The 27,169-nt window shown below is 38.6% G+C and overlaps 1 protein-coding gene across 1 annotated transcript; it reads right to left on the minus strand.

The window, feature by feature from the left end:
- Positions 1 to 1,961: 1,961 nt before the first annotated feature.
- Positions 1,962 to 23,635, minus strand: bfsp1 (beaded filament structural protein 1). Its single transcript, XM_089117333.1, has 8 exons — positions 23,268 to 23,635; positions 17,054 to 17,114; positions 14,954 to 15,049; positions 13,770 to 13,856; positions 8,341 to 8,448; positions 6,386 to 6,606; positions 4,487 to 4,578; positions 1,962 to 2,861 (listed from the first exon to the last, which is right to left on the minus strand). Exons 1-8 carry the CDS (start codon positions 23,633 to 23,635, stop codon positions 1,996 to 1,998), a joined length of 1,899 nt encoding a protein of 632 aa, XP_088973459.1. The 3' UTR covers positions 1,962 to 1,995.
- Between the last annotated feature and the right edge of the window lie 3,534 nt (positions 23,636 to 27,169).

The raw sequence follows: 27,169 nt of genomic DNA on the forward strand, positions 1-27,169 counted from the left end.
CCTAACTGTTGGCTGTTTTTGGTTGCCAGTAGCTATTTCAATGTATTTGTAGTCGCAGAAAAACACTACGCATTATGTCAACTTTAAAAAAATAAGGTGCATTGTGGCTTTCTTTTGAATCCTGAATGTGATACTTCAGTATTTTCTCTCTCCATCTCTTGCTCTCTGGACCTTGGATAGTAGATTATGCAGAGGTCACGTCTGTATCCCGCAAGGTCAGTTTAATGAAAAATGGATGAGTTTCGTTTTGCAACTGGCTCACGCAGAGGAGTGAAAGAGATAGACTGCAGAACTAACTGAACCCGGTTACGTCATGCCTTAAAATTTCTTGAATGTAACTCGACACCCTTGCCTCATTTAGTATAAGCGGTTCTATAAATATGCAAATGAGCCCCGCCTCCACTCACTTACTCACTCAGAGATCACTCAAAACATTTCATTCTTTTCTGTGTAAAACTGCACTTTAAAATCCAATGGTTTCTACAGCTGGCGGGGAAAGTGCCATGTAAAGACCCTAGACAACTGATAGACAACACATGTTGAGAGTTTTGGTTTCAATGTTTATTTTTTGGGGCAGTTAATACACATCAAGACTGCGATGGGCAATGCTAGCATCTTAAATTGAACAGAATAATAGCAAATAAATCTCTTTGCTGTAGTTTGAATTCAAGTAAGGGTAAAAGAGGGTGATACAGTACATGTTCATTGGGTCGCTCTACGGCTCTGGTCCAGAACTTGGGGAACTACCTGCCTAGGCTGCATTTTAAGGTATCGTAATTTGTAAGTACAGATTCCTCTGTGCACAAAGTAACGCAGCAGGTTGAGCGTTCAAGTCAGTCACTTGTGAAGTTCAATACCAGGCGGTGCATACTGTAAGAAGGCAGCTCACAACGTTTTGGAATAGAGCCTTTGAATCCAATTGAAACGGGCAAGTAAGGTTCTCCATGTCATGTTTCTTAAAGTATTAACTTCATCATTAAAATTTCCTGATAATTTACTCACCCCCACGTCATCCAAGATATTAATGTTTTTCTTTCTTCAGTCAAAAATAAATGAAGTGTTTTTGAGGAAAACATTCTCCATATAGTGGACTGGGATGGGAATCAACGTTTTGAAAGTCCAAATTGCAGTTTGGGCTCTTGACTTTGTCTTTGCGAGTTTGATTTGAAAACACTAGGTCGGTACTTCCACCTACGTATGTCACGCGTGAATACGTCATGCGTGGCGCTTCGCAGAGCTAGTGCAAAACCAGCATTTGTGGTTAAAAAGTATATATAATTTTTTTAATGACGATGTTTGGCTTGATTAGACTCTTATTCCTCGGCTGGATCGAGTCGAAACTTTGAAGCTGCAGTGAAACTCACATCTGGACCTTCGACCCGTTGGACCCCATTGAAGTCACTACATGAAGAAACATCCTGCAATGTTTTCCTCAAAATCTTTCTATCTAACATTTTTTCTAATAATATTATCAAGGTATGGCATGTATATTGAAAATAGAAGAGGGCCTAAAACAAAGCCTTGTGGCACTCCGTAATTTACCGACGCTAACTTGGATAAGTCCTGGGATGCTTTCCAATTCATATTTTGTTCATATTACAATAAAAATGTAAAATGAACAAAACGAATACCGTAAAACTTCAAATAATAGCCCTTCGACCTGTTGGACCCCATTGAAGACATTATATGGAGAAACATCCTGCAATGCTTTCCTCAAAAACCTTCATTTCTTTTCGACTGAAGAAAGACAGACATGACGTGGGAAGAGTAAATTATCAGTATATTTTAATTCTGAAGTGAACTCTGCTTCTTTTATTCATCATTTTTTTTGTGAGGGGGGAGATGGGGCAATTCAGTTTTAGCTTCCCAAGTTTTCAGACAGTAAAGGCCAAAGGCAATGGTTCAGGAAGTTAACAGCAGCACTGGGAATCTCGTCAACGGCAATACCGGAGAGGGTCAGAGGCAAGAATGATTTAATGGAAATGTTTCTGTGGCTCAAGAAGATTTATCAGCATGTTTCTTTCTACTGGTCTTCTCGATCATGGTCTCCACCACCGTGGTTGTCTCCTCATAGCCCTTGACTTTCTTGTCAGGCGAGAGCTTCTCCACTGACTCAATGACCTCGAGCTTCTCATAACTCACAGAGTCCGGGGGGATGGAGGTGTGCGATGGCACGGGTGGGAAGATGCAGGGCTCCGCCGGGATCTTGGGCTTGCCTCCACGATGGGGTGAGGGATGCCTTGGGCCTGGAGGAGAAGGGCTGGGGGTTTTCTTCTCACTGGGGCTCGGTTCTGGTTCCTTCTCCTTTGGATGAGGCTCACCATTTCCAACCTTCGTCCTATCTCCGTCGCCTTTTCCCTTTCCTGGGTCCGAAGGTGTGGAAGGGTTTAGGGGTGTTGGTCCGGGAAGGGGGCCTGGTCTAGGGGAAGGTTCACCTTTCCAGTGAGGATAATAAGGCATCCTGTCGTCATCGATTGTAACAAAGACGTGACTGGCAGAAGGGGTGGTCGAACAGAAGCACGGGTCCAGGTAGTTGGAGTCGCCGGTCACTAGTACGTAGCGTCCCTTGGTGAAGAAGTCCGCGATGGGCTCCGGTCTCCTTCCCCGTCTCATGCGACCACGAATGATGTTGCAGAGCGTGTCGAAGGCCTTGCTGATCTGAGCGCCATCAGGCACATCTTCCCCATCTCTTCTCGCCCCCTCCATCACTTGTTCTTTCTCTTCGTCCACAATTTCTCCTGCTGCCTTCTCAAGTCCACTAGCTTGTTTGGAAGAGATCTCTTTCATTTTAAACACTTTTTTGGGCAAGTACTTCTGACGAGGCTTTACGTTGGTGATGACTTGGATGGCTTGGTTGATATCTGAAAAAAGCAGATTTTGGTGCAATCTGAGGGTCAGTCTTATAAGCTCTGGCCAAGCTGAGGCATGAAACACTCTCGAACGATTGTTCATAGTCTTGCATGACTTTCAATTTTGTCCAAGGTAATTGAAGCAATTTACGCTCAATAACAATAATGTAAAAGTATGGTAGTTGGGGTTAAAGACGCCCCTGCTGCATGATAATAAACAGTCAGCTGAATTTTCCATTTGTTGACATGACATGGTTAGATTCAGATGGGAAATATCATATATCAAATTGGGTCTTTTGCCCCTTCAATGCTTCTACCCCGTGTGTCTGTGGGCTTAAAGGCCCACCTTTCCACCTTATACATTTATAAGATTTTTAACCAAAATTAAACACTTTTATGATTTATTTTCACACAATTCTGTTGCTCCATCAATGTTCAACAAAAACATATATCTTTTTTTTTCTGCAGTCATACAATATGGGAGTAGTGAAAAGCAATTTTTTCTTAAGACATGCATTTAGCCCTGCTAATATCATGGTTAACCCTTTGGATTTACAAGTGATCTTAATTTATTAGTTGAGTCATCCCACATCTACTGTATAATGGAAGATCGGGTGAAGTTCCTCGCTGATCTGCGGCATATGCAGGTAAACACGAAAGTACCCTGAGTCTGTTACAGAACGCCAGTGTGTTACTGTACAGACATTTACCCAGCCCTAAACATGACGCTGAACACAACTGAACTGTGATTGGTCACTTCACTTAGCTGTAGAGGCCAGACCGCACGTCCGCCGGAGAAGCTCTGGCTAAGACTAGCTAAAGGGAACTTACTGCATGGAAAGTCATTTTGAGGACCGAGGGAAAACCTAGAATTGATTATTATCAATATTTACATGAAAATGTCTTATGTTTGAAAAATGTCATTAGAGAAAGAAAACATTTTAGACTATTTTTTTAAAAATTGATTGAACACTATATTATAGAATTTTACAACTGGCACTGGTAACCACCTCTATTTACACTTTTATTTTTATTATTTGTAAAGTTGTAGTGAGTGAAAAAAAGTATATATACACACACACACATATATATATAAAATCACTCACTACAATTTTACAAAAAAAATCTGAGTGTAAATACGGGTGAAGTTAGTTCCATTTAAAATATCACAATTTTAAATATGAAAATAAATAAAATTTTGATTTTAAATATCAAAAATTGTACTCTTTTCTAAACTATAAAAAGACGTAATGCCGACAAATGTACTGCATAGTAAGATTCGCCCCAAAACACACACATCACACGTTCAAACACATGGGCAAAGTGTAACCTAAACCATTCCCTTTCTTCTTAATAAACGTCTTGTGGCTCTTAACAAACAGCCGTTACTCGTGCCCAAACATAAAGGTCCTTGTCATTTATCATTGTTAACGGGGCCAATGCAAAGAATCTTGAAGGCAATTGTATTACGCTTCTGTACTCAACGAGCCTGAGGAGACAGAGTGGGTTTGATTGACAGCTGAGTGGGCGTAACCCTTCCTTCAGGCCAGCAGCTGCTAGCTCTTGATTTGCTGCCTGTTCACAAAGACTATCACAGTGATGCAGTCATGTTACATAACCACCCGGCAGACTCTCACCTCTTCCCTGTCTGCTCACGCTAGGACTGTGGCTGTATTCATTTCTGGATGTGAGCAGAGTTATAGGTGTCCCGATGATTGCCGAATTCAATCTGCGAGAGGGAGAAAGAAAATTAAGCATCCGTATAGACTGACTGTAGGAACGATTCCAAGAGAAAGCATTGTCAGATATTACAAATATGCAAAGCTCATCAAACATGAGTGTTCAGGAATGATGCTGGAATACATTTATGCTAAAACGTCTGTGAAGGCTTTAATTAGAGATGAAGAAATTGCCCAACAAAAAATCTCACTGTGATTATTGGGTAAAAAGATGATGTAGTTACACTGCCACTGTGTGGAAGCTAGACGGCCCTGATCCAAATAAAAATCACATTATTTGCTGCATTCTTTTGTACAACAAATGCAATGATGGTGACTTTTTTTGGCCAGTTCAGTAATGAAAAAAACTGGTGCTTACACTCTGAAAAATGCTGCGTCAAAAACAACCCAAGTTGGGTTAAAAATGGACAAACTTAGTGATTTGGTTGTTTTAACCCAGCGGTTGAGGTAAATTTTTTAACCCAACTAATTGTTTAAAAATGACTAGCTTAAAATGAACCAAAAGTAGATTAGAGGCAAAAATAATAATCAAAAGGTGAACATTTATTAATAAGCATTTAAATCCATGTTTATTGTTTAATTATTAATCATCAAACGTATTAATAAATGTTCATTTATTAAACCTATTAATAAACTGTAATTTTCAACATACTTCGGGTTCATTTGGAAAAAAAACAAAAAACAAAACAGTCATTTTTAAACAATAGTTGAGTTAAATAAAACTACCCATCAGTTTGGACAAACGTTAAACCCAACCGCTGAGATAAAACAACCCATTCGCTGGGTTTGTCCATTTTCAACCCAACTTGGGTTGTTTTTAAAGGGATACTTCAGGATTTAGCATTAAGCTTTGTATTAGTAGAAAACCTGTAGTATTTTCGAATTACCTTCATATCCCCCTGAGACGAGAGATTCATGTATTTTTTTGTCTGGAAAGATTTTGTGTCCAGAGGCTGAAGACTACAGTCAGTAGTCGGGTCTGTCCCGCATGTTCTCAACCCGCCCATAGAGGGCGATCTCACTCACAGAATGAACACATGGAAGCTAAGCTAGCAGGCTCTTGTTCTGTGGAGAAAGCCGAGTAGTAGGGGTTACCATCCTCTTTTTCCCGAACATGTCCGGCCGTCGATGTCCGGGATTCAGATTTTGCTTTTTGCAGTCGCCATTCATTGTTCAAATCATTCTGATTGGTGAATCTGAATGTAGTGTTTACATGAACGCTAAAACAAGTGATCGGTTGATGTGCGTTTTAACATTGCTAAGAAAATCCCCGCTCTTCCGTGAGAGATACGAGACGGGTGCGTCTCACAGCATGTGTCGCTCATCGGTAATCACGCCGTTCCCTCGCTCGCCACAGTAAACATAATGAATGGCGACGGTAGAACGCAAAACCCCAATCCCGAACATTTTGGGCGATCTCGACACATATTTTCGGGCAGACTCATCACGGAGACTCACTAGTAGCCTAGACTTGTTGTTTAACTACTGCGCTCTGTTACCGGTAGGCGTGGCCTCCTAGGGCAGTTAAGCAAGTGCATTCTGGGAGTTGTTGTCTTTCATCCACATAAGTCAAAAATACTTTTTATGGCTTTTCTCAGTCTAGAAAGGTCCACTTAAAAAATAAAAATTAACATTTCTTCTACATACAGTAAATGACCCATTTTAAATACACATTGATCTTTCCAGAGGTGAAATATCCCTTTATCCCGGCATTTTTTAGAGTGCGATTGTCGTAATAAAAGAATGTGACAGCATCTGGTGTGATATGTGGTTGGAGTAGTGTACGACGCATCTCACCGACTGTCCTCGTTCTCGATGATTCTCTTGTAGCGCTCGAGCTCGTTCTCCAGAGAGCTCTGGTACATGGCCAGCTGCCAACACTGGCTGGTGTAGCTCTCCAGAGATCTCTCGGCCTCGTCGATCTCCTTCCGGAGACTCTCGATTCGATCGTTGTACTGCTGGATCTCGTCATCGTAGCTCGCTTGGGTCGTCTTGATGGTTTGCTCCAACACAGAGGTCTAGGCAAACACATTATAGAAAAACACTCACTTTACAACATTTTCATGAACAGAAAAAACACTTCTGCTCAATGTTACACTGTCTAGTTTACTAATATTTAGTACTAATAGCATTGATCGACAGGTGATGAAACTGAATCTGTTCATCATATAAAGCGATCGAGATCGAGTCTCTCCAGAATATTTTTACTAAAACTCTTCCTTCATATGGATTAGTTTATGATCTATTTAAGTTTTTTTAAGCGTCAAAGTGATAGTTGCACAGCTGTTAATGGAGATTCATCAAATTTCTTTAAAATATCTTCATTTGTGTTTTGAAGATGAATCAAAGTCTTACGGGTTTGCAACGACAAATTTATTTATCCATGTTTTGGCTGAACTAACCCTTTAAAGAGTCTCCCGTGTTTGAGTAAATAAATAATTTAAGGGTTTAAAATCCCGTCCATCATTAATTTGATAATTTTTGTCTAATGTAAGTATTGTAAACCCCCTGTAAACACTCAAATAATGAATTGGTTTGAGTAGGACAAACTTGAACAATTTCCTTTTCTTTTAAGTTCACCGAACTGATGTATTTTAAGTAAACTGAACTGTTTCATTGTTTTGAGTTTTATGAAATTATTTTAATTTAGACAAACTTAAGTTTAACTAAAACTGGGCTTGGATTTCTGTTTCCCAGCATGCTTTGCCCATGGCACTCGAAAGGGAGAGTAAATGCTAAGTGTAATATAATGTATTTTTTGTACTAGTTTATTTTGTATATAGTTTATAAAATGTACAATAATTTCTGTTAATGTTGGTTTTAGGAGAGTTCATATTGACGAGTGGTGTGTGAGCTTGGTTTGAGAGAAGTTAGTTAAAAGTTATGTAATACTGCACTCTTACAGCAAATGCTATACCATGCTAATGTTAATATATTAACAAATTTGAAACTAATAAACAATTAACATTGAGATTACATGAAAATGTGAAGTTAAGTGGTTGATTTAGTGCAAACATTTCAGACCTGAGTTATGTTCAAATTTCTGAAAAATATGAAAGTATAAATGAGACCAAATGAAAATAATATTTTAAAAAAAAAGTTTGACTTTAATTGTAATTTTTTTTGTTTTTGTTTGTCCATTTCAATGGACGTCAGGTCAAAACCGGTGTACTTCCCAAAGATGTACCAACATGAAACAAATTATCAAAGTGTTGGTCTACACTATAAGCTTTTTCTCATGGTCAAAAACTTTTCAGCAGTATACCATTTCAACTTTAATCAACCAACATGGTCATATTAGAGTCATTTTTCTGAGTGCATTTTTCTTTTTTTTAGATCAAAAACTTGAACATTATTACATTTTAACTTTAATTGTAAGGTTTTTGCTTCATAGATAGCACATTTGTTTATTCATAACAAAATAAACCTAGGAATCAATCAATCATTCACGTTAGAGTCATTTCCTGTGTGCATCTTTGAAACAATTTCTGTTAATGGTGTTCTTGTATTTTTACAGTACATAGCTGGCAGCACGGTTGCCAGCAAGTTACTGTATTTCGATTTCCAGAAACTGTAGTGTACTTTACAGCACAAATAAAATACTCATACAAATAAAATGTATTGAGTACAAAATAAAAATCTGCTTGTTTGAACTTAGAATTTCTTAACTTAAAATTTAAGGCAATTTTTAGTTTTGTTTAAGTGTTTCCAGGTCCTGTTTCCCCCTGTGTGTGATGGAGAGTCTCGGGTACCTCAGTGTGCAGCTGCTGCTTCTGGGCCTTCAGTCGACAGATGGCGCTCTTGTACTCCTCCATCTGAGTCCTCAGACCCGGCACTCGCCTCTGAGCCATCACACGCTCCTGATCCTGTGGGAAAACAGCAGCTCACACACTGTACTTATCATCAAAATGTGCTGTCATCTGATCCAGCATTTTTCACTTCGACTCGTGTCTCTCTGAACACCTTTCAAATCCCAACACAAACTTTTCTAAAAGAGACGCTGAAGGTCTTTACTGGGAGAAGAACGCTAGAATTGCCACACGAGGATTCAATTATTCATTAAAAAGAAAAAGGTAAATCAATAAGGTTTACAAACTGACTAGTAATACTAAATTTTAAACAGTTGAATTATTTACAAATGTAGTCAGTATTAAAGGAATGGTAGATTTTTTTCCCTAAACATGTTTAATTAATGGCTGTACCACCAGCTAAAAAAACTTATTAAACAGCTCTTAAAACTGTCTGAACTGTCAACTTAGGGTTTATTTACTAAAACTAAACTAACTAAAAACGGACGCTTTTTAAGCTTTACATTTACACGACAATGGCATTTCGGTGGCCTGAAGACGCAAACTTTTTGAAAGAGCAGGTTTTTGAAGACGAGACCGTAGCTGCGTCCGAAATCGAATACTTCCCTATAGTATGCGAAAAACAGTACGCGAGCATAGTAGTATGTCCGAAATCATAGAATTTGAAAAACAGTAGGCGAAAGTACACGGATGACCTACTATTCTGAGGTGTGCAAAGGATGGACACTTTACTATCCCATGATGCCACGGGAGAGGAGTTGTTGTTATCCACAAGTTTTCGACGCCCCATGAGGCCTTGCGTCAAAAGCGACTTCCGGTTGGAAGTAAACAAAGCGCGACTTGACATGCTTGACACTGGTTTATTCAACAGTTGTAACCAGATATCTATATAAAGGCTAGATGTCTTAAGGCGGAGTTTCTATCGTCATCACCGGCGGCCATCTTGTCACAGGCAAGCTGATGTAAGATGAGTGGTCAGCACGAACACAAATACTCTTACCTCGTTGAAATCTTGACGGATTTACAAACGCTTTGGTTTCTTACAAACGTTATTAACGTGGCTATAATTATCTGGATGATTATTTATTTAACCTAGGTGAAGTTGAGCATTTGAATGTAGTTTAAATATGGTACATACTATTTATGTTATGTTGATGTAATTCACAGATATCAATATATGTGGACTGTTTCTTTAAAATTCAGTTTTGTTATTTTGTTTGGTTGAAATGTACTTGCTGGACAATGTGGCTTTTACAAGCATGTTTGATCATTTCTTTTGGTTATTGGATAAGGGATTTCTAAAGCCCACCTCCTAGAGAGCTATTCGTGATGGTGATTGGTGGTTGCGAGAAAAAAAATGACAGGCTGAGTGAGGAGGTAAAAAGAAAAAAAATCCAGATCGGATTGATTCCAATATTATGAAGCTGCAGACTCGGAGCCTGCATCTACAGTCCCCCACCGAGAGTCCCGCATTCTCAGACCCCTCGTTTTTCGAACACAGCGCCTCCTGCTGTTCAAAAGATCGAATAACACCCGCACACACAGTACAGAGCACGATTATCCAAATGCAATTAAAAACAATAGGATGCAATATTACGGTCTCCAAATAAATTATCCAATAAATATTTGCGTTCCCTAATGCAGGTGCCAAAAAACTCATTTTTACTGATGAAAGGGATACAATTACAGATTGAACTATCTTCTGAAAAATTGTATGTGATATTATATTGCTACAATTTTTTTTTAATTCAAATTCCAATTTTTCTTTCAGTTCAACCTATAATGGTCTAATTAATATTTCCATGCTAACATTACAATAGCCTATCTATTTTTTTGATATTTTGAATGTGAAGCAAAACAAATCAGAATAGACAAAACACCAATAATAAACAATTCCTACTTTATTTAATGATCACCTAAACATTATCTTGCTGTAAAGAACAAAGGAAGAAAAAACAGTGTTCGTGACTTTACTTTTTGTCTTCAATTGCATTAAAAAACTCATTTATAACTAGTCGCTTTGCATAATCATAAAATGATATGTTGCTGGATTCGGCAGGGGCAACTCCATCGATGTATGGTGAAGGCTACCCTGGAATAGCCTACAACATGACCGATAGCACATGTCTTATGATGTTTCAAAAAGAAAAGAAAAAAAAGAAAAAGATGTTTGCAAATAGTTACCATGTTGCACTGCTCTGTTGAAGTGTCCCTTGAGATGTTTTTGATCTTTGGACAACTTTGTGGGTTTGAAATATATGGGGGCACAGAATGGGCAGTGAAAAAAACTGCAGCATATGACATTTCTACAAAAAGTCCAAGGTTAAAGGCTAATAAGCTGTCTAAATATTTTCAGGGGGAAGAGGGCGAAAAAACATACATTAACGGCTCAAATCTTGTTACAAACTAACTTTACAAATATTAAATGGACTATTCATATGTTGTATCGATGAGCTAAATTAGTTTTATTAAAAAATAAATCAAACGAGTAGGCTACGATTCGCTAAATAAAATTGAAGATAGCCTACTCATGTTTTGGCTTAAGTTCTTCACATGTTCTTCACATGTTTATCCGATACAATTTGATAGGAGGCGCTGTCTCGAAAAACGAGGGGTCTGAGAATGAGGGACTCTGGGTGCAGGGGGACTGTAGATGCAGGTCTCCGAGTCTGCAGCTTCATACTACTCATTGATTCGCCAAAATGGTGTTTGTTTTACTAACTAACCGTTAGTAAGTGATTTGTGACTAATTTATTTTACTGTTTAGGAGTAAGGTGTGAAAAAACTAATGTTTTGTTGATTTCAAAACGAAGACAGCATCTTTCAATTTTGCCGCGATGGGTGAGAGAGAGTGATGAAATATGATCTCTTGGGACGAGACGGCAGTTTAGCGCTGCGTTTCTGAGGCAACTCGTTATAAAGACAGTCGTTTTAAAGCATGATGACTATAGTGCTCTGAATCACCGTGAGTTTCAGAGTTCCTCTGGCTACCTGGGACACGCGGAGCCACAGACCATTTCATGAGAGCAGCCCAGAGAGCGAGACTATCGTTTGCCGAGCCAAAAACGGACAGCTTTGGGACTTACAGGTATTATTTATTTTATTGTTTGCTCTTTTAGAATGAAGGGGCCAATTTTGAGTTTGCTTTAAAGGCCACAACGCACACAAGCAACGCTACAGGCCTGCAATGTGGGGGAAAACGTGCACGCGAGACTGTGTGAAAATGTGTGTGTGTGTGGGCCCACGACTATTTTGGTTTATCTGAGTAAGATGATCCCGTTGTCATTTGTTGATTCGAAGGGTTAATTTATGTAATTAAAATCAAACTACATAGGCAACTTGCCATTTGGAATATTGAAGTGATTTAATTTGTGACATTTTGGAGAGTGTTTTGATACTCTAGGGAAGTTGAAATTCTTCGTATTTGCATATTTTTTATTTTTATTCTATATTCAACAGACCTTTAATAAACTTTGTAGTTGTTTATAGTGAAAGAACAGAGTAATTTCATTATTTTGGGTTTGTGATTTAAATCATGGTAGTAGTGTTGTTACATACTCATATTGAGGGTTTTAATTCTGTGCTTCAAATCAGTAAGAGGTTCGACTAATGTTAGTTGAGTTTAAAACAAGTTCCCAAAATTAGTCGAGGGTCACAAAAATAAAAGAACCTGTGTGATCACTCTAAATATCTCCGGAAAGAAGAAACTTTTGTCTGAGTAGGGTGTTGCACACTTATTATTCATAAGTATGCTGTGTCATAATTACATCTCTGACGATTATAACAAACCAAACCTTTGAAAATCGGTAGAAAATTGAGCAAGTTATGGTCATTTAAATAGTACATATACCATTAACAAAATGTTACGAGTGAGCGAGCTGCCTGTGACAAGATGGCCGCCAGGTGCAGACGTCGACCTCCATTGGGAAGCAGCGTGGACGAGATATTTAGCCTTTATATAGATATCTATGGCTGTAACTAGGAGATACATGTGTATCTCTATTGGTTAATTCATGTTTATTTATCAATGGTAATATCGCAAGCAAATTAATAAATGGCTTTTTCCTTGCCAAAAATCATCATCTGTCACTGTTCATAGGGGTTGTGTGTGTGTTTTATGAGGTAAAATTTATTAGGTACATAAATGTTATTTGAGAAATTCCCCAAAAGGGGTGATCTGCGAGCAGCTGACCGACGCCTCCTCTTGATTGTCGGCTCGGACAACGTAAAAATGCAGATAAAAACTAAAAACAGCGCGAAGTTGGTGCAGTCACTGGAATGGGCTCTTTAAATTTTCGCACTGTTGTGACAGCGTATGTCACACGACAACAACATGGCGTTTGTAGTACGTCCAGACTTATTCATACTACCCGTATTCATACTATATAGAACGTACGTTTCTAACGGTTGTGAAGTACGTTCTTATTTAAATATAGTACCTACTCACACAGTACGCGTTTTCAGACGCAGCTCGTGATCATCTCTGCATAATCCACGAAAACGTGAATTTTTGAAAACTGTGGCATCATGAGCATGCGTATACGTGTTTGTTTAGATAGAGACGTCGCCATCTCCTGGCCTGACAGCAGAATACAGTGTTAGTCGTTTTCTCGAATCCGTGTGAACGGGGATCGTTTGAACAAAGCTGTCGTCTCTAAACGAAAAATGTGAAGGAACATAGATGTGGATAGTTGTCATGTAAACGACGTCCACTTTTTATAACTATACATTTTTTTAAATCCTAAGCAATAAACCTGCAGAATCCAGATTTACTTGTCCTTATAAAGCCATTAGTTTTTATGCTTGTGTCCGTCATTTAAAAAGCGAGGAAATATGACATTTGCACACAAGCACTCATTACCACAATGAACAAGACATTAGCTCAACACTTAAATGCTGATTCTTTATGTTTGCTACGGCAAGCTATGACATTATTATTGCCATTAGTAAGAGCCGGTGCAACTTTGCAATCAAACTTTGACCTGTCAGACTATAAACAAGCAAAACAGCTCAGCAACCACAAGTCATTGAATTGTCAGAGCTGTGGACAAACAGAGCTGGAGCTGTTTGTCAAATATGGACAAACCCAGCCGTTGGGTTACATTTTTTAATTATATTTTCAACCCATTGTTTGGGTTTGTCCATATTTGACCCAAAGTTGGGTTCAAACAACCCAGCATTTTTCGAGTGTGGGCTCTAAAATGAACACAATGACTTTCCTCAGCAGTCATCGCGTGCTTCAGATGCTCTCGCCCGCAGAAGAACAGTGATAAAGGAAGATCGCTCAGGATCCTGATCCCTCAGACACACAGCTCTGTGACCCCCGAGAGTCAGAACAGGCCCGAGGCGCTGAGAGACACAAGCTCACCCACCTCTGAGACTGACGAGCCTGGCATCAGGGGGATCGTCTGGTTGATCTGCTGCAGGATGTTCATATACGTTTGGATCTCAGCGAGGTTCTGTGGAGGAAGACACACGGGACAGGGATCAATGGAGGGGGACATCAGGAGTGAGACTGGTGAAAGGTCAAACTAATTACAGAGAAACGGGCATTAGAGGATGCAAAGAATGCTTCCCTTTAATTATAAAAAGAAAATTGATGATTATATGTAGATTACTGTACAAATTAGATTTGATTGTAAAACTGCAAAGAAATGATTCTTCAGTGGTTCCAATGACACTACGCTGGATCTCTCACTTAAAACTACGTTTAGTCGGCTTGAATAGGAAGCTGAGGTAGTTTTTCCTCCCCTATTGTGTCGTATATCCGTGCGAACAAGAAAAAATGTGGGCGGAGCTTGATTTTGTCTGTGGGGAATTGATTGGATGGTTAAATGCTATTGGTGGATCTCATGTGAGTGACAGGTTGCCCCGCCCACATCATCAGAGAAGAGAAGCTGACGATAATCAGCTCTATATTTCTTCACGCCCCAATGAAACGCAACAATTCACAAAATTAAGGGAATGCATAGCTGAAATAAAAATTTAGACGACTAGTAATTTTCTACTACCTCATTCTGAAAAAACAGAGTTTCTAATTATTGGGCAAAATACCTCTCACGTATCAATGAAAATTGCGGAACTGTTAGTTAAGACAGTGGAGATTTGAGTGTATTTTGGGTCACTGGACAGCTTATTGACATGCATTAAGTATGTATTATTACATAATAATGCTTTTATATTAAACAATAATGAGTGAGACTTGATTCAATCACTAAACGCAGCATTCTGGCTGCTGTGTCATACGTCTGTTCATGTGATTCTGTCATAGGGTTCTGTCATAGTTTCTGAAATAATGCAAATGTTGGTGAGAATATTCTTGCGTTCAGACGCTGACTGATTAAACATAAAGCACAGCCACACAATGGACTGTCAGTCCACGGCTCGGCAAAACACTGCTGACATCACATTTGAAAGATGGCAAATTCTGCTCTCTGAGAGAACAAATGTAAGCTCAGCACACACACTCTTTCAACAACTTTCAACTTTCGCAGAAGAACTTTCCAGAAGCTCCTTGAAAGACAGAAGTGGAAATAGGGCTTTTATTTCCTCCCACCTTCTTGTGCCTCTCTCTGGTAGCGTTGACGTCGTCCTGCAGAAACTGCAGCTGGATTTGATACTCAAGGTTCCTCAATAGCACTGTGTCGGCTTCCTGCAAACACAAGAGAAAATGGACTCATAATTGAGACTTTCTCTGGAAAACATTGTTCAGTGGTGGAGTTACTCAGAAACACTTCACAACATAAGACATCTCACTCCCCGATTTTCAACAGTGTGTTAAATTGAGGCCATATTGTACTGTTTTACAAAGTCTTGATGTGTTTCAGGCTCTACTAGAACAGGTTTTCCCGCTCGAATGTTGTTTATTCTCCTCATATTATCCATTGTTGCGGCTCCTCTCTTCCTAGTCTGTCAGTAACGCTCTGTTTACTTCCTGTCTTTTTGAAGCCCCTCCTTCTGAAAAGCACAATGTGCTCTGATTGGTCGGCTGGATCAGTGTGTTGTGATTGGTCGAGCTCTTCGAGTGTGTTTGGGAAATGTCCCGCCCCTTTCCATAAGCGCCAGTTTAACACACTACCAACTCAACCAGGCCCCGCCCCTTTATTATGCGCATGAATTATTATAATGAGGAATATTGTGACGTGTTCGCTCACGGAAGAAACTCAAGACTACAATGGAGGCGTTTCAGGAGTTCAGAAACACTGACATAGAGAAGAACTCAGAGATTGTTCATGCTTCAAGTAGCAACATTACACACACTGTAAAAAATATTGTTGGTTTAACTTACAAAAGTAAGTAACCTGGTTGCCTTAAAATTTTAAGTTCATTGAACTGGAAAAAGTGACTTAATACAATGAAGGAGAATGATTTAATCATCAGAAACTCAAAATTATATGTTATCTGAACTAAATAAATTATTTAAGTTGATTTGACAAAAGAAAAAATGTTGTGATTACTACACTTTAAAAAAATATTGTTGGTTTAACGTAAAAAAAGTAAGTAACCTGGGTTGCCTTAAAATTTTAAGTCGATTGAACTGGAAAAAGTGAGTTAATAAATGACGGCGATTAATTTAATCATCAGAAACTCAAAATAATAAGTTATCTCAACTAAATAAATTATTATAAAGTTGATTTGACAAAAGAAAATATGTTGTGATAACAAACCTTGAAAATATTTTTTTTTACAGTGAAAGATGAACATGGGAAAAGACATAATAGATCCTGTTAAATATTTGGAAAACTTCCAGTTTAACTAACTTTAATTAACTTCCAGTCAGTTGACCTGAAACTAATGTTTCCTATAGCACATTTGTTACAGCTGAGAATGCATTGTGTTACAAAAAAAACTGTAAAAATTTGAGTTTAGACAACTAAAAGCCTTTACATTTGCAAAAACTCGTATATGTTTCTGGCCTTGAGCGAAGCGCGTCGTGAAACTTACAGCATTGCATAAAAAGATAAAGTCACTTAAGTGTGTGTTTGATAGATTTTACTGCGCTTCACCTCGAGCCTTCGGACAGCCCTCGCCTGTGGAGATGCATGATCTCTCGTGGATTATTGCTTATGAATTCACCGCATCATGCGTATTATATCTTTACGTATTATGACTGCGTGTACCGTATCTCTTAAACGTCTGTCTAGTTTGAACTTGCTGCTCTCCGCGGAGGCTTTGCGTTTAAACCAACCTGATCTCACGGCAATTCGTACAAATTTTACGAGGTGGCTAATTCGTATGAATTCGTGTGACCACACTCGATTTTTGCTAAAAACTCGTCACTGGGTAAATTCATACTAAATTCATATGAATCAGTCTCATTTTACCTACTCTTACGAATTCGTATGAATTGGACGTGAGATAGCATTGGTTTAAACCCCTAAAAAAATATTTCAACTTAGTTAAATATTTTTTTGTCCAATTATTTACAAGTAAATAATTGGACAAACCAAGTTACAAGTACTTGTGTAACAAGCAGGATATGTACATCCAGTCGGTTGTTATCTCAGAATAACCCCCTTCAGGTGTGTGTGTGTGTTATCTCAAAATAAGCCCCTTACCCATCCTGTCGGGGGTTATTCTGAGAGAACGATCGGCTGGATGTACATTATTCCTCACACAATGGCCAGAGAAACTGCAGGTCACAGTATGTTTGTACCTTGCTGAGCTGTTCCAGTGTGTGTCGCAGCTGCTCTTGGTATTCACATTCATTTCTGTATCTGTGGACAACAGAGAGTGTGTCAAGTACAGTTCATCCCGGCAGTCGTGCATGTTCTCGGTTTTCATGTCAAGGCCCTCTCCAAGCAGAGAGTTATTGATCTGCTTTGACCTGTGCACCCTGATATCATTTCATTTGGTAATAATTCAGAGGTTTCTTGGGTGTTATGAAGCATTCAAACATGACTGATTATCCTTTACTACGCCCTTGACCTGTGAAAAAGTTCATTAATAAACTTCAGGTTTTTTAATAGATCTGTAAGGAAAGAACGTTTTCTTATTGAATCATTGAGCACCTTTGAGGAAGAATATAATTTATAAGCGTCTTATGATGTTCTTACATTAAAAAAAGATGTGCAATGTACTTGTGTTGCTGTTATATCACAAAACACTATAGAGAGAATGCATTGACGTCACTTTCCCGCCGGAAAGTGGGTGGGATAAGAAAGTTGGTTTATGGGTGGGATACGGTGTCAACAGTAGGGGTGTAACGGTACACAAAAATCACGGTTCGGTACGTACCTCGGTTTTAAAGTCACGGTTCGGTACGTTTTCGATACAGCAAAAAGAAAGAAATGCCAGAGAAATTTCCTATTTGTTTAAAGAAAAAATATTTTTAAATGAGTGTGAGTTTTCCTAGATCTTGAAACTTTCAGGTTTATAAATGGGGGTCATCTTTGAAGGATGAACAAATAATGTTTTGGTCATCACAGACTCAGAAAAAAAAGGAACAAAAGTTGTCACTGGGGCTGTACCTTTTCAAAAGGTAAACTTTTGTCCATTTCATGAGCTAATAAGTACATTTAGGTGTTAATATGTACATTTTGGGTGCTAATATGTACATTTTAAGTGTTAATATGTACATTTAAGTGTTAATATGTACATTTAAGTGTTAATATGTACATTTTAGGTGCTAATATGTCCATTTCAGGAGGTAATATGTCAATTTCATGAGCTAATATGTCCATTTTAGGTGGTAATATGTACATTTAAGGTACACTCTAAAAAATGCTGGGTTGTTTTAACCCAACTTTGGGTCAAATATGGACTAACCCAGCCGTTGGGTTAAATTTTTACATTACATTTTTAACCCAACATTTCGGGTTTGTCCATATTTGACCCAAAATTGGGTTAAAACAACCCAGCATTTTTTAGAGTGTACTAATATGTACATTTTAAGTGTTAATATGTCAATGTCATGAGCTAATATGTCCTTTTCAGGTGGTAATATGTCCATTTTAGGTGCTAATATGTACCACTAAGGTACCAATATGCAGCCTTTGGGTACAAAAGTGTACCTTTTGAAAAGGTACAGCCCCAGTGACAGCTTTTGTACCTTTTTTTTCTGAGAGTGCATTAAAAATAACATTTAAATATATATTTATTTATATAATATTTTAATTTTGAAGTGCTGGAAAAAGATGTGTGAAGTACTTGAAAGCATTTCACCATTCCAGCCAAACTGGTTCCAGTTAGTGTTACTATATTAAATCCATGGTGAATGTTGCTGGTCTGTGGACGAAACTAGTTCATTCACGGCACAATGTTTCTCCTGGTTTCCATGACAGCGCTGTTTGATCTAATAGAGATCTACGGTTAATAACGGAGAAATGTGAACGCTTCTCACTAGATCTCGCAGCGATGTTATTACCTCAGTGGCGAATTCAAATGTTTTCTTTACCGGATCTCTTAGCGCTGTGTAGTAACAGTGTCACTTGATCGAGATCGGCTCGCGCTGCACAGATGTTGCTGGTCCGAACCAGAGTATGTGAGCGGAGTGGAGCGGCAACAATTTCCCCTCCACGCTCCAAGCATTATATAATCACTCCGCTCCAGCTCCACTCCGGGTTCACCATTTACCGCTCCCGCTCCACTCCTCGCTCACTGATATCAGAAACACCGCTTCGTGTTCGCTCCCCAAGGAAATTCCGAATAAAGTATTTAAGTATGCTTTAAAATCTCACAAAATGTCTCCTCATCATAATAGATACATAGGCATAGTAAATAAATAAAAAAAACAACGTTAGGAGAATAGTTGCAATGTTGTTTATTGGATTTGGATAGTGTGCAAACTTTTCCTATGACATGCTATGCTTATTACAGGTTATCAGCATTATAAATTAAATATCATTGCTGCTTTTTGCAGAGCACATTTTGTTTGGAAAGAAGAAAATAACTACGTTTTCATCAGTTATTTATCTAGGCCTACGGGTCGCTACATTTCTCACAGATTCATGCTCATTTAAAATCAAATACTGACAGATAGCCGACTGTATGATTACATTTGTTTGAATGCAATGCATTAGTGAGAAAGCGATTGCGTTGGTGAATAAGTGTTACCTGTTTAAAATGTGCTTTCACCCCGCCCGATCCAGCGCCCCATCTCATGAAAGTGCGTAGGCTATCTATATTTTATTTCTCGTGGGCATAGCCTACGATACGCACTTAATGGCAAGAACGCACTTCACACCCATCCTAACCAAGGGGTTTAGTGTGCGTCATTTGCACGCACAAACAATTTTTTGGCATATAATAATAGGCACGAGAAATAAAATGTGTGCTATAGATTCGCACTTTCATGAGATCGTGGTGCCCGCTCATATTCAGTACAGGCTTGATAACTATAACCTCCCGCAGCCACTCATGTCCATCGGCGTCATCATAACAAACCCTCACATTTTTTTCTGATTTGAGTGATCCATCTGTATCATGCTAGCGTAATGTGTTTAACACGTGAATCCTTACTAAAAATGCAGTTCTATAATGAGCCGCTGGCATGAATTGTCCTCGTGATAGAGCGGTAGTGGAGCGCGCTCGGAGCGAGTGAAAACCACGACGCTCCGACTTTTAAAAAATCCGCTCCGCGCTCCATTCAAAATCATGCCGCTCCACTCCTCGCTCCGCTCCCACTCCACTCCGCTCACATACTCTGGTCCGAACTGATAAACGATCCGTGAAGCACATAATGAGTAGCGCAGTTTCGTTCTGCTTTCATTACGCTTGCCATTGATGTTGCGCAACGTTGTGTTGGCCGCGTCAGCACGAATTTTGCCGGCAGGAAAAATGGTCCAAGCAATCGTTCGGTTTGTATGCGTACCGAACCGGAAGCCTCGAAACGAAACGGTTCAATACGAATACATGTACCGTTACACCCCTAGTCAACAGTAATTATAGATGTAATTAATTAGGTATTTTAAATGCAAGTACAATGTAAAAACATGTATGTGCCCAATAAGTGCAACTAAAATGTTACTACATAGTAGTTAAAGATACTTGATATAAAGTGGGCACTTAGTAGCAAGTAAACTAACAAGCTGGAAATCAGAACTTAACATTCGAGTTAAAGTCGTTTAATAAATCTGTTTTTCTGCATCATTATTTAAGTCTCTGTTTTCTGCTCTTTTGATTAAATAGCTTTTCTTCTCTTCTCTGTTAATATTGTATAATCTACAGTGTTGTGCAAGTTACTTCCAAACTGTAATACATTAGGTATTACTTGTTACTGTTTTTTAAAAGTAATTCATTACCTTACAATATTACTGTCCCAGAATTGTAATGCGTTACATTACTCATGTATTACTTTTGAGTTACTTTCACCAAAATAACTAAGTAGAACTTAACTTTGGGGCTTTAACGATATGCAATATGAAACCGAAATCGCGATTCGCCACACGACTCAGATCCACGAACCTACAGAATCGCGACAAACCTCTTCCAACTCCAGCGTTATTCTCCTTACCGTCCAGATCCACTGCTGCCTTATCTTTAAATTAGGCTATTAGTATTATTTGAAGTTAACATTATAAAATACGTAGACCTACACCACAAAACTAGTTGAGGATAAATTATTTAAAATTGGGGAAGTCTAGCATTATGGACATGATGACATTTGCAGTCAAAACTTGAAATAAAAATTCTCAGAAAATACATGTTTTGAAACGTATATAGGCTACTTCCTTAAAGGACTCAGACAAATATCAGTCTATGTTTTATTTTTAATATTAGGGAAAAGACACATTCATGCGTGACAAAAAAATAGGAGGCAAAATCGATTTTTTGTAATTCTGTTAATTACACTGCGCAAATCGGATGAGGAGGGGTTGGCTCTCCAGTCTCCATAGAACTTAAAATATTCATTTTATTTTAGTTTTCGTGTTCGCATTTATGAGGAAAAAACAATGTTCCAGACGCGACCGCTCTGAACTGGCACTAAAAGACTGCTTTAAAACTTTCACACAGTCTGTTGCCTTTAAGAACTAAAAGCAGACAAAACACTGTAATACAACTGTAATACAAGCCTCACTGAACATGTAACGAGTAATTGATTAGTAATATTAGCAAAAAGTAATATGTTACTGTAATGTATTACTTTCGTAATGCGTTACTCCCAACACTGATAATCTACTGTAGGCTATTGTTGTGGAATTACACTGTTTAGTCAAAGGTCTGAAAACACAATCAATTTAAGATTTAGGTTTCACTTTAATTTGATGGTCCCTTTAACACATTCAGTTGACTACAAATAACGTTGCACTTACAGGTCTACTAACTCTCACTAGAGTATTAGTAGAGTATTAGTAGACTGGTAGGGTTAGGGATAGAATAAGTTGTCATGTATTTGCAATGTTAGAGTCAGTGAATTGTCTGTTGGAGCATCACAATAAAAAGTTAGCAGATATTAAGCAGACAGTCTACTGATACTCTAATGAGAGTTATTTAACATGCAAAGTTGAGTAAATCAGTTTATTTAGATGTAACCACATGTATACGTCATTTGATAACACACTTCTCATTTAGTGTATTCTGGCATCAGTTTCATGAATAGACTATAGTTTTTGATTTTTTATATCCCTTAAACAGCATCTCGATATTTGGTCATTTTGATATTATCTGCATTGGTCAATAATCACGATAAAGGCCCATTCACACAAAGGAAAAAAAAAACGTTAGCAATATCGAAAAAGAAACAGATCTAAAAATCTACAGTCCAGGATACAGAGGAACGATATCACTGGAATCACTTTAACAATGATTTTTGTCCAGCTGATGAATGATAAAAACATTGACAGCCAATCAGAGCTCCAGCATTTAAAGAGAGAGACGACGAAACTGCAGCATGCGCTTACAATGTACAACACGAAATCGGGCGTTGGTGTGCACGCTAATAAAGTTATCTTTTATAGTTATCGATCTTGGTTGTGTTGGTTTCAAATGCAATGTACTGTACACTGTAAAAAAAAACGTGATTTTAACGGTAAAATACTGTAAAAATGCTGCAGTGCAAAACTGTTAATTGGTTAACAGAAATTTCCGTACTATACACGGTAAATAACTGTGATATAATTTTACAGTAAAATACCGTTAAATTTACAGGTTTGAAAGTGAAAAAGAATAAATCATTGTATAATTTACAGTGAAAAACCGTAAATTGATTTCCGTAAATTTCCACAATTATATGAGTTTTTGTTGAAATAACTATAGTTCCTCATAGTTTTATTGTTTTTCGTCTAATCAGTTATGCACATTAGGGTTTATGTTACATTTAATGTTGTTAAATTAATGTTTATTGCATTTTTATTTCAGGTGTGTTACCATGATGGTGTTTAATGTTTACAATGTATTACAATTGTCTAAAACAGATATCAATACGTCATTAAGTTGCTAAATCAACATTTTATCAGAAAATAAAATACGGTTTGTTACTGTAAATTTTAAGTTAAGTTTGTAAAGCCATTAACGTTCCTACCTTATTTTTAACTGTAAAGTTCTGGCAACCACAGCTGCCGTTTTTTTACCGTAAAAATTACGGTTTTATTTTTCACAATGTAGTAGTCAATGACCAGTGGACATTCTCTTGACTATAAGAACCTTTGCAACTACATGCAAACTTATTGTAACCCTAACCCTACCAGTCTACTAATACTCTACTAACACTCTAATGAGATTGGTGCAACTTTTCTTATGTGTGTTGGGGGAGAATCTCTTCATTGACCACTACATTGCATTTGAAACCAACACAAACCAGAGTTAAGGCCTGTTCACATTAAGAACAAAACGTAATTTTCTTATCTTAAATCCAGTATTCGCATTATTCTCGCCTCGCCTCAGTCATCAAAAGTCTTCAACCACAATCTTCCTCCATGAGTTTGTCTAACCTGTTGTTGTACTCGTCCAGCGTGCGCTCTGCATCTTTCAGCTCTCTCTCCAGCTTGGCTCGGTCGGACCGCAGTTCTCGGATGCGTTGCCTGTTGACGCTGATCTGCTCGCTGAAGGTCTCCTCCACCCCCGGCGTCTCCTCCATGCGCTGCAGAGTCTCCAGCTGTTTGCGAAACACGGCGTTGCGTTGCTCCAGGATGCGCGCGCGGTTGATGTAACGCGCGAAACGGCTGTTCAGCTCCTGCAGGTTCTGCCATCCCGGGACGGCCGGAGCCGACTCCGTCTCTGGGCTGCTGGGCTCGTCGTACACATCGGAGCGCTCGTACTTCTCCTTGCGTACCTCGTGCCGGTAGCTGGACTTCAACATCGTTTGCGATCGTCACCTAAGTGCTTTACCCCTCAGCACCTTTAGTGTGTGAAAACTAGGGTGCTCACCCTCTGCTGCCTCATGCTAGACTAAACTCTGCCCGTTCGGGCCACGGGGACAAATAGCCAAAAGACTTTTCATCCCGGTGTTTCACATGGTGTGCCGTATGGATTCTTCCAGAAGAGTCCTGTGTGCACAAGGCCAGCAAAAGCACCATCATTGTTGAGGGCTTTGCTGTGTTGAATGATCTTTTGAGCTCTGCTTTTGTTTCCAGAAGTCTGTGATCACAATGATATGATTCCACAGCCCTCTGTTTGACAATGAAAAACTGCAGGGCCTGCTGTTTTAGGGCACACGAAACAACTAAACATTTCAACTACAGTCTGGTAATGGTGCATACTTTATTACCCAGCATGTCAATACGTCCATTGGTGTACCTGCTGATTAACCTCATGAAATTGATGTCTTATTGCATGGAAACAAGAAGACCCAGTGGCCTACACTTTATACAGTAGTCAACATTTAAAGTGTGTGGATCAAAAAAGTACATCAAAGTTGTCCCAAAGCAAGAATGGGTATTGTTCAAAATTCATGTATAGCTTTAATGATAGGTTTTGAACCACTTCAAATGTAAATGTCAAACTTTTACAGCAGGAACATTTATTTTGCAGTATTGCTAGTAAGCCAACAGTTTTGGTTTATTCCTATTTTTAGCTTATAATTTTAAGTGACAAATGTCGCATTTAATTAACTTTTTTTTTTCTCTGTGACATTTTTTTTAATATTTATATATTTTTATAAACATGATAAGACCAAAATAACAAATAAAATTCTTCTAAGCAAACATTTTTTATTTGGTAATCGCTATCTTTCTTTAGGGGAAATTTAAAGGTTCACCCAAAAATGAAAATTAAGTCATTAATTACTCACCCCCATGCTGTACCAACCCCGTAAGACCTTCGTTCGTCTTCGGAGCACAAATGAATATATTTTTGATTAAATTTGAGAGCTGTATAACTACCACATTGGCTCCTAAGGGACTGCCTCTTGACGGCCCTGAAAGTCAATGAAGAAAATGTTTAAATATCCCAAGTGACTACCGTGGCTCAACTATATGTTTATCAAGCGACGCGAATACTTTTTGTGCGAAAAAACAAACAAAAATAACGACTTTATTCGACTATTTCTTTTCTTCCTTGTAGGCCAGAAACGAGACTTCCTTAGATTTCCACGACGCATGCGCGAGAATTGCGATCTGAAGTAGTGTAAGCTGGTGTAAGCAGATCGCAATTCTCGCATGCGTCGTGGAAATCTAAGGAAGTCTCGTTTCTGGCCTACAAGGAAGAAAAGAAATAGTCGAATAAACTCGTTATTTTTGTTTGTTTTTTCGCACAAAAAGTATTCGCGTCGCTTGATAAACATATAGTTGAGCCACGGTAGTCACTTGGGATATTTAAACATTTTCCTCATTGACTTTCTGGGCCATCAAGAGGCAGTCCCTTAGGAGCCAATGTGGTAGTTATACAGCTCTCAAATTTAATCAAAAATATCTTCATTTGTGTTCCGAAGACGAACGAAGGTCTTACGGGGTTGGTACAGCATGGGGGTGAGTAATTAATGACTTAATTTTTGGGTGAACTAACCCTTTAAATGTGAGATTCTGGAAACGAGATCTAAAATTTAGTGGGATGGGTCTTGTCGGGTCGGGATTTATGAAAAAAAATTATAATTATTCCAAACTTTTGACCACTAGTGTAAGTGTTTTTTAAGAGTTTCTTGTTCACCCAGCGTTCGGAGGTAATCAGCTGGTCACTGCGATCTGTCTGTGGCCCCGCTCAGGTGAAGGTGAGTCATCCACATCAGGGCTTTGGGGGTCTCTGCCATGCTCTGATTGGAGATGAAGCTTCTCTCTGTCATAATAGATTATTATCACACTAAAGCATCCTCAAGTGATTGCTCAAAGCAGAAGCTGGCAGAGCTCCCCTCTCCTTCACTTTGCAGTCTTCTTTCTAAATGAACACACTGTCCTTTGACTTTGTGAGGGACGTGACTGGCTAGAAGCAACTGGGAGGATGACGTATGATATGAGTGTGTCGAATGAACAGAGTTGTGTACGTTCTCTTGTGTGTTGTGTGTGCCTGGCTATAGAATCTTCACTGGGTTTTTTGTCATTTGGAATTGATATTTCTCAATGTGGAATATTCTTGTGTCTGCTGCATTTAGCTTTCACAATGATGAGCAGAACTTTGCAAAGACAGCTGAACAGAGCATTTTCCAAAGAGTAAATAAACACATTCAGAGCATTCACACAGAGCAACATTAAATGCCTGAATAGCACATACATCTCTTCATGTACAAAATCCATATACAGTAAATGCGTTTCCCCCAGTAGTTTCCAAGAGTGGAATTAAAAACGAAAAAGTTTCAACTTTGTTAAAAGCTCCACAAGAATAATTGAGGGGACATATCTACAGCTCAGTCGCCTTCAGGGTAACTCTTCGTTTTAATGCATTAGTAAAGCACAAACACACTAGTAATGAATGATTAACTTAACATACAGACATAGCCATTATTTACAATTTATCAAACATTTGAAGGATCCAGTGTTGTGTACTCGAGACTCGGACTCGGTCTCGAGACCATATTTTAATGGTCTCGGCCTTGTCATTGACTCGTACTCGAACATATTAGGCCTCGGACTTATTCCTGAGTCCGCTTGAGTCCCATTCAAAATATTGGGAAAAAATTGGGATCGGTTCCATTTTCGGTGTTTTTCGTATACGCAGCAAGCATTTTAAGAGGTGTTTTGACAATTCAAAGCCACCGAATGACAAATACAAAACATTTCGGACTCAGTGTGCAAGGACCTTAAAGCTGTAACGGGTGCATGCAGAAGACGACACAGAAGATGAAGATTCAAACGGGTAACTTTACTTATAATTATCCAACAGGTAGCGATCCATACAAAGAATTCAAACACACACTAAATTGTTTACGATACCGGAAAAAGAGTGCTGGATGAGGTGACCAATATATACACAAACTCAAACAAGATGATTAAAGGGGGGGTTGACAGCTTCCAGAATCTCCACGAGTTCAACACCGGATTCAACAAGAAACTGTTACTAAAACATGAAGCAGTTCCGACTTTAAAACCACAGGCAGCAGTTGTTGGGCCACAACCTGTAAGTAGGCTAAGACTTCATCATTTTAAATGTATTTGCATGTATATTGTAATTCCAGATGTAGCCTTGTGTTTATTTTATTTTATTTTATTTTTTTACAGGGTCAATGCACATTAACAAACAAGTGTAAACGTGCCAGAATTAGCCCAAGAGGTTTTTTCATATGTCAGCGCTGGCTTTATAGCCACTAGGCTACTAGTTATGCTATTTTGGGTCTACGACAAACGCGTACAATCATTATGGACCTGAATTTTGTATAAGTACTAATGTTTTAAACGTATTTTTCATGTATATATGCTTTATGACGTTATTTTCGATTTGATTAAGAACGTAAACTAATGCCGACTCT

The sequence above is a fragment of the Pimephales promelas genome, chromosome 11, assembly GCF_988280905.1.
Source record: "Pimephales promelas chromosome 11, fPimPro1.hap1.1, whole genome shotgun sequence".
Taxonomy (NCBI): domain Eukaryota; kingdom Metazoa; phylum Chordata; class Actinopteri; order Cypriniformes; family Leuciscidae; genus Pimephales; species Pimephales promelas.

Excerpts from the sequence above, each read along its gene's own strand:
- bfsp1 (XM_089117333.1), bottom strand. The coding sequence starts at position 23,635 with ATGTTGAAGTCCAGCTACCGGCACGAGGTACGCAAGGAGAAGTACGAG. Across the intron at positions 15,050-17,053 it reads CACTGGAACAGCTCAGCAAG|GAAGCCGACACAGTGCTATT; the intron begins GTACAAACATAC and ends TTGTGTTTGCAG. Across the intron at positions 6,607-8,340 it reads AGCAGCAGCTGCACACTGAG|ACCTCTGTGTTGGAGCAAAC; the intron begins GTACCCGAGACT and ends GTGTTTGCCTAG.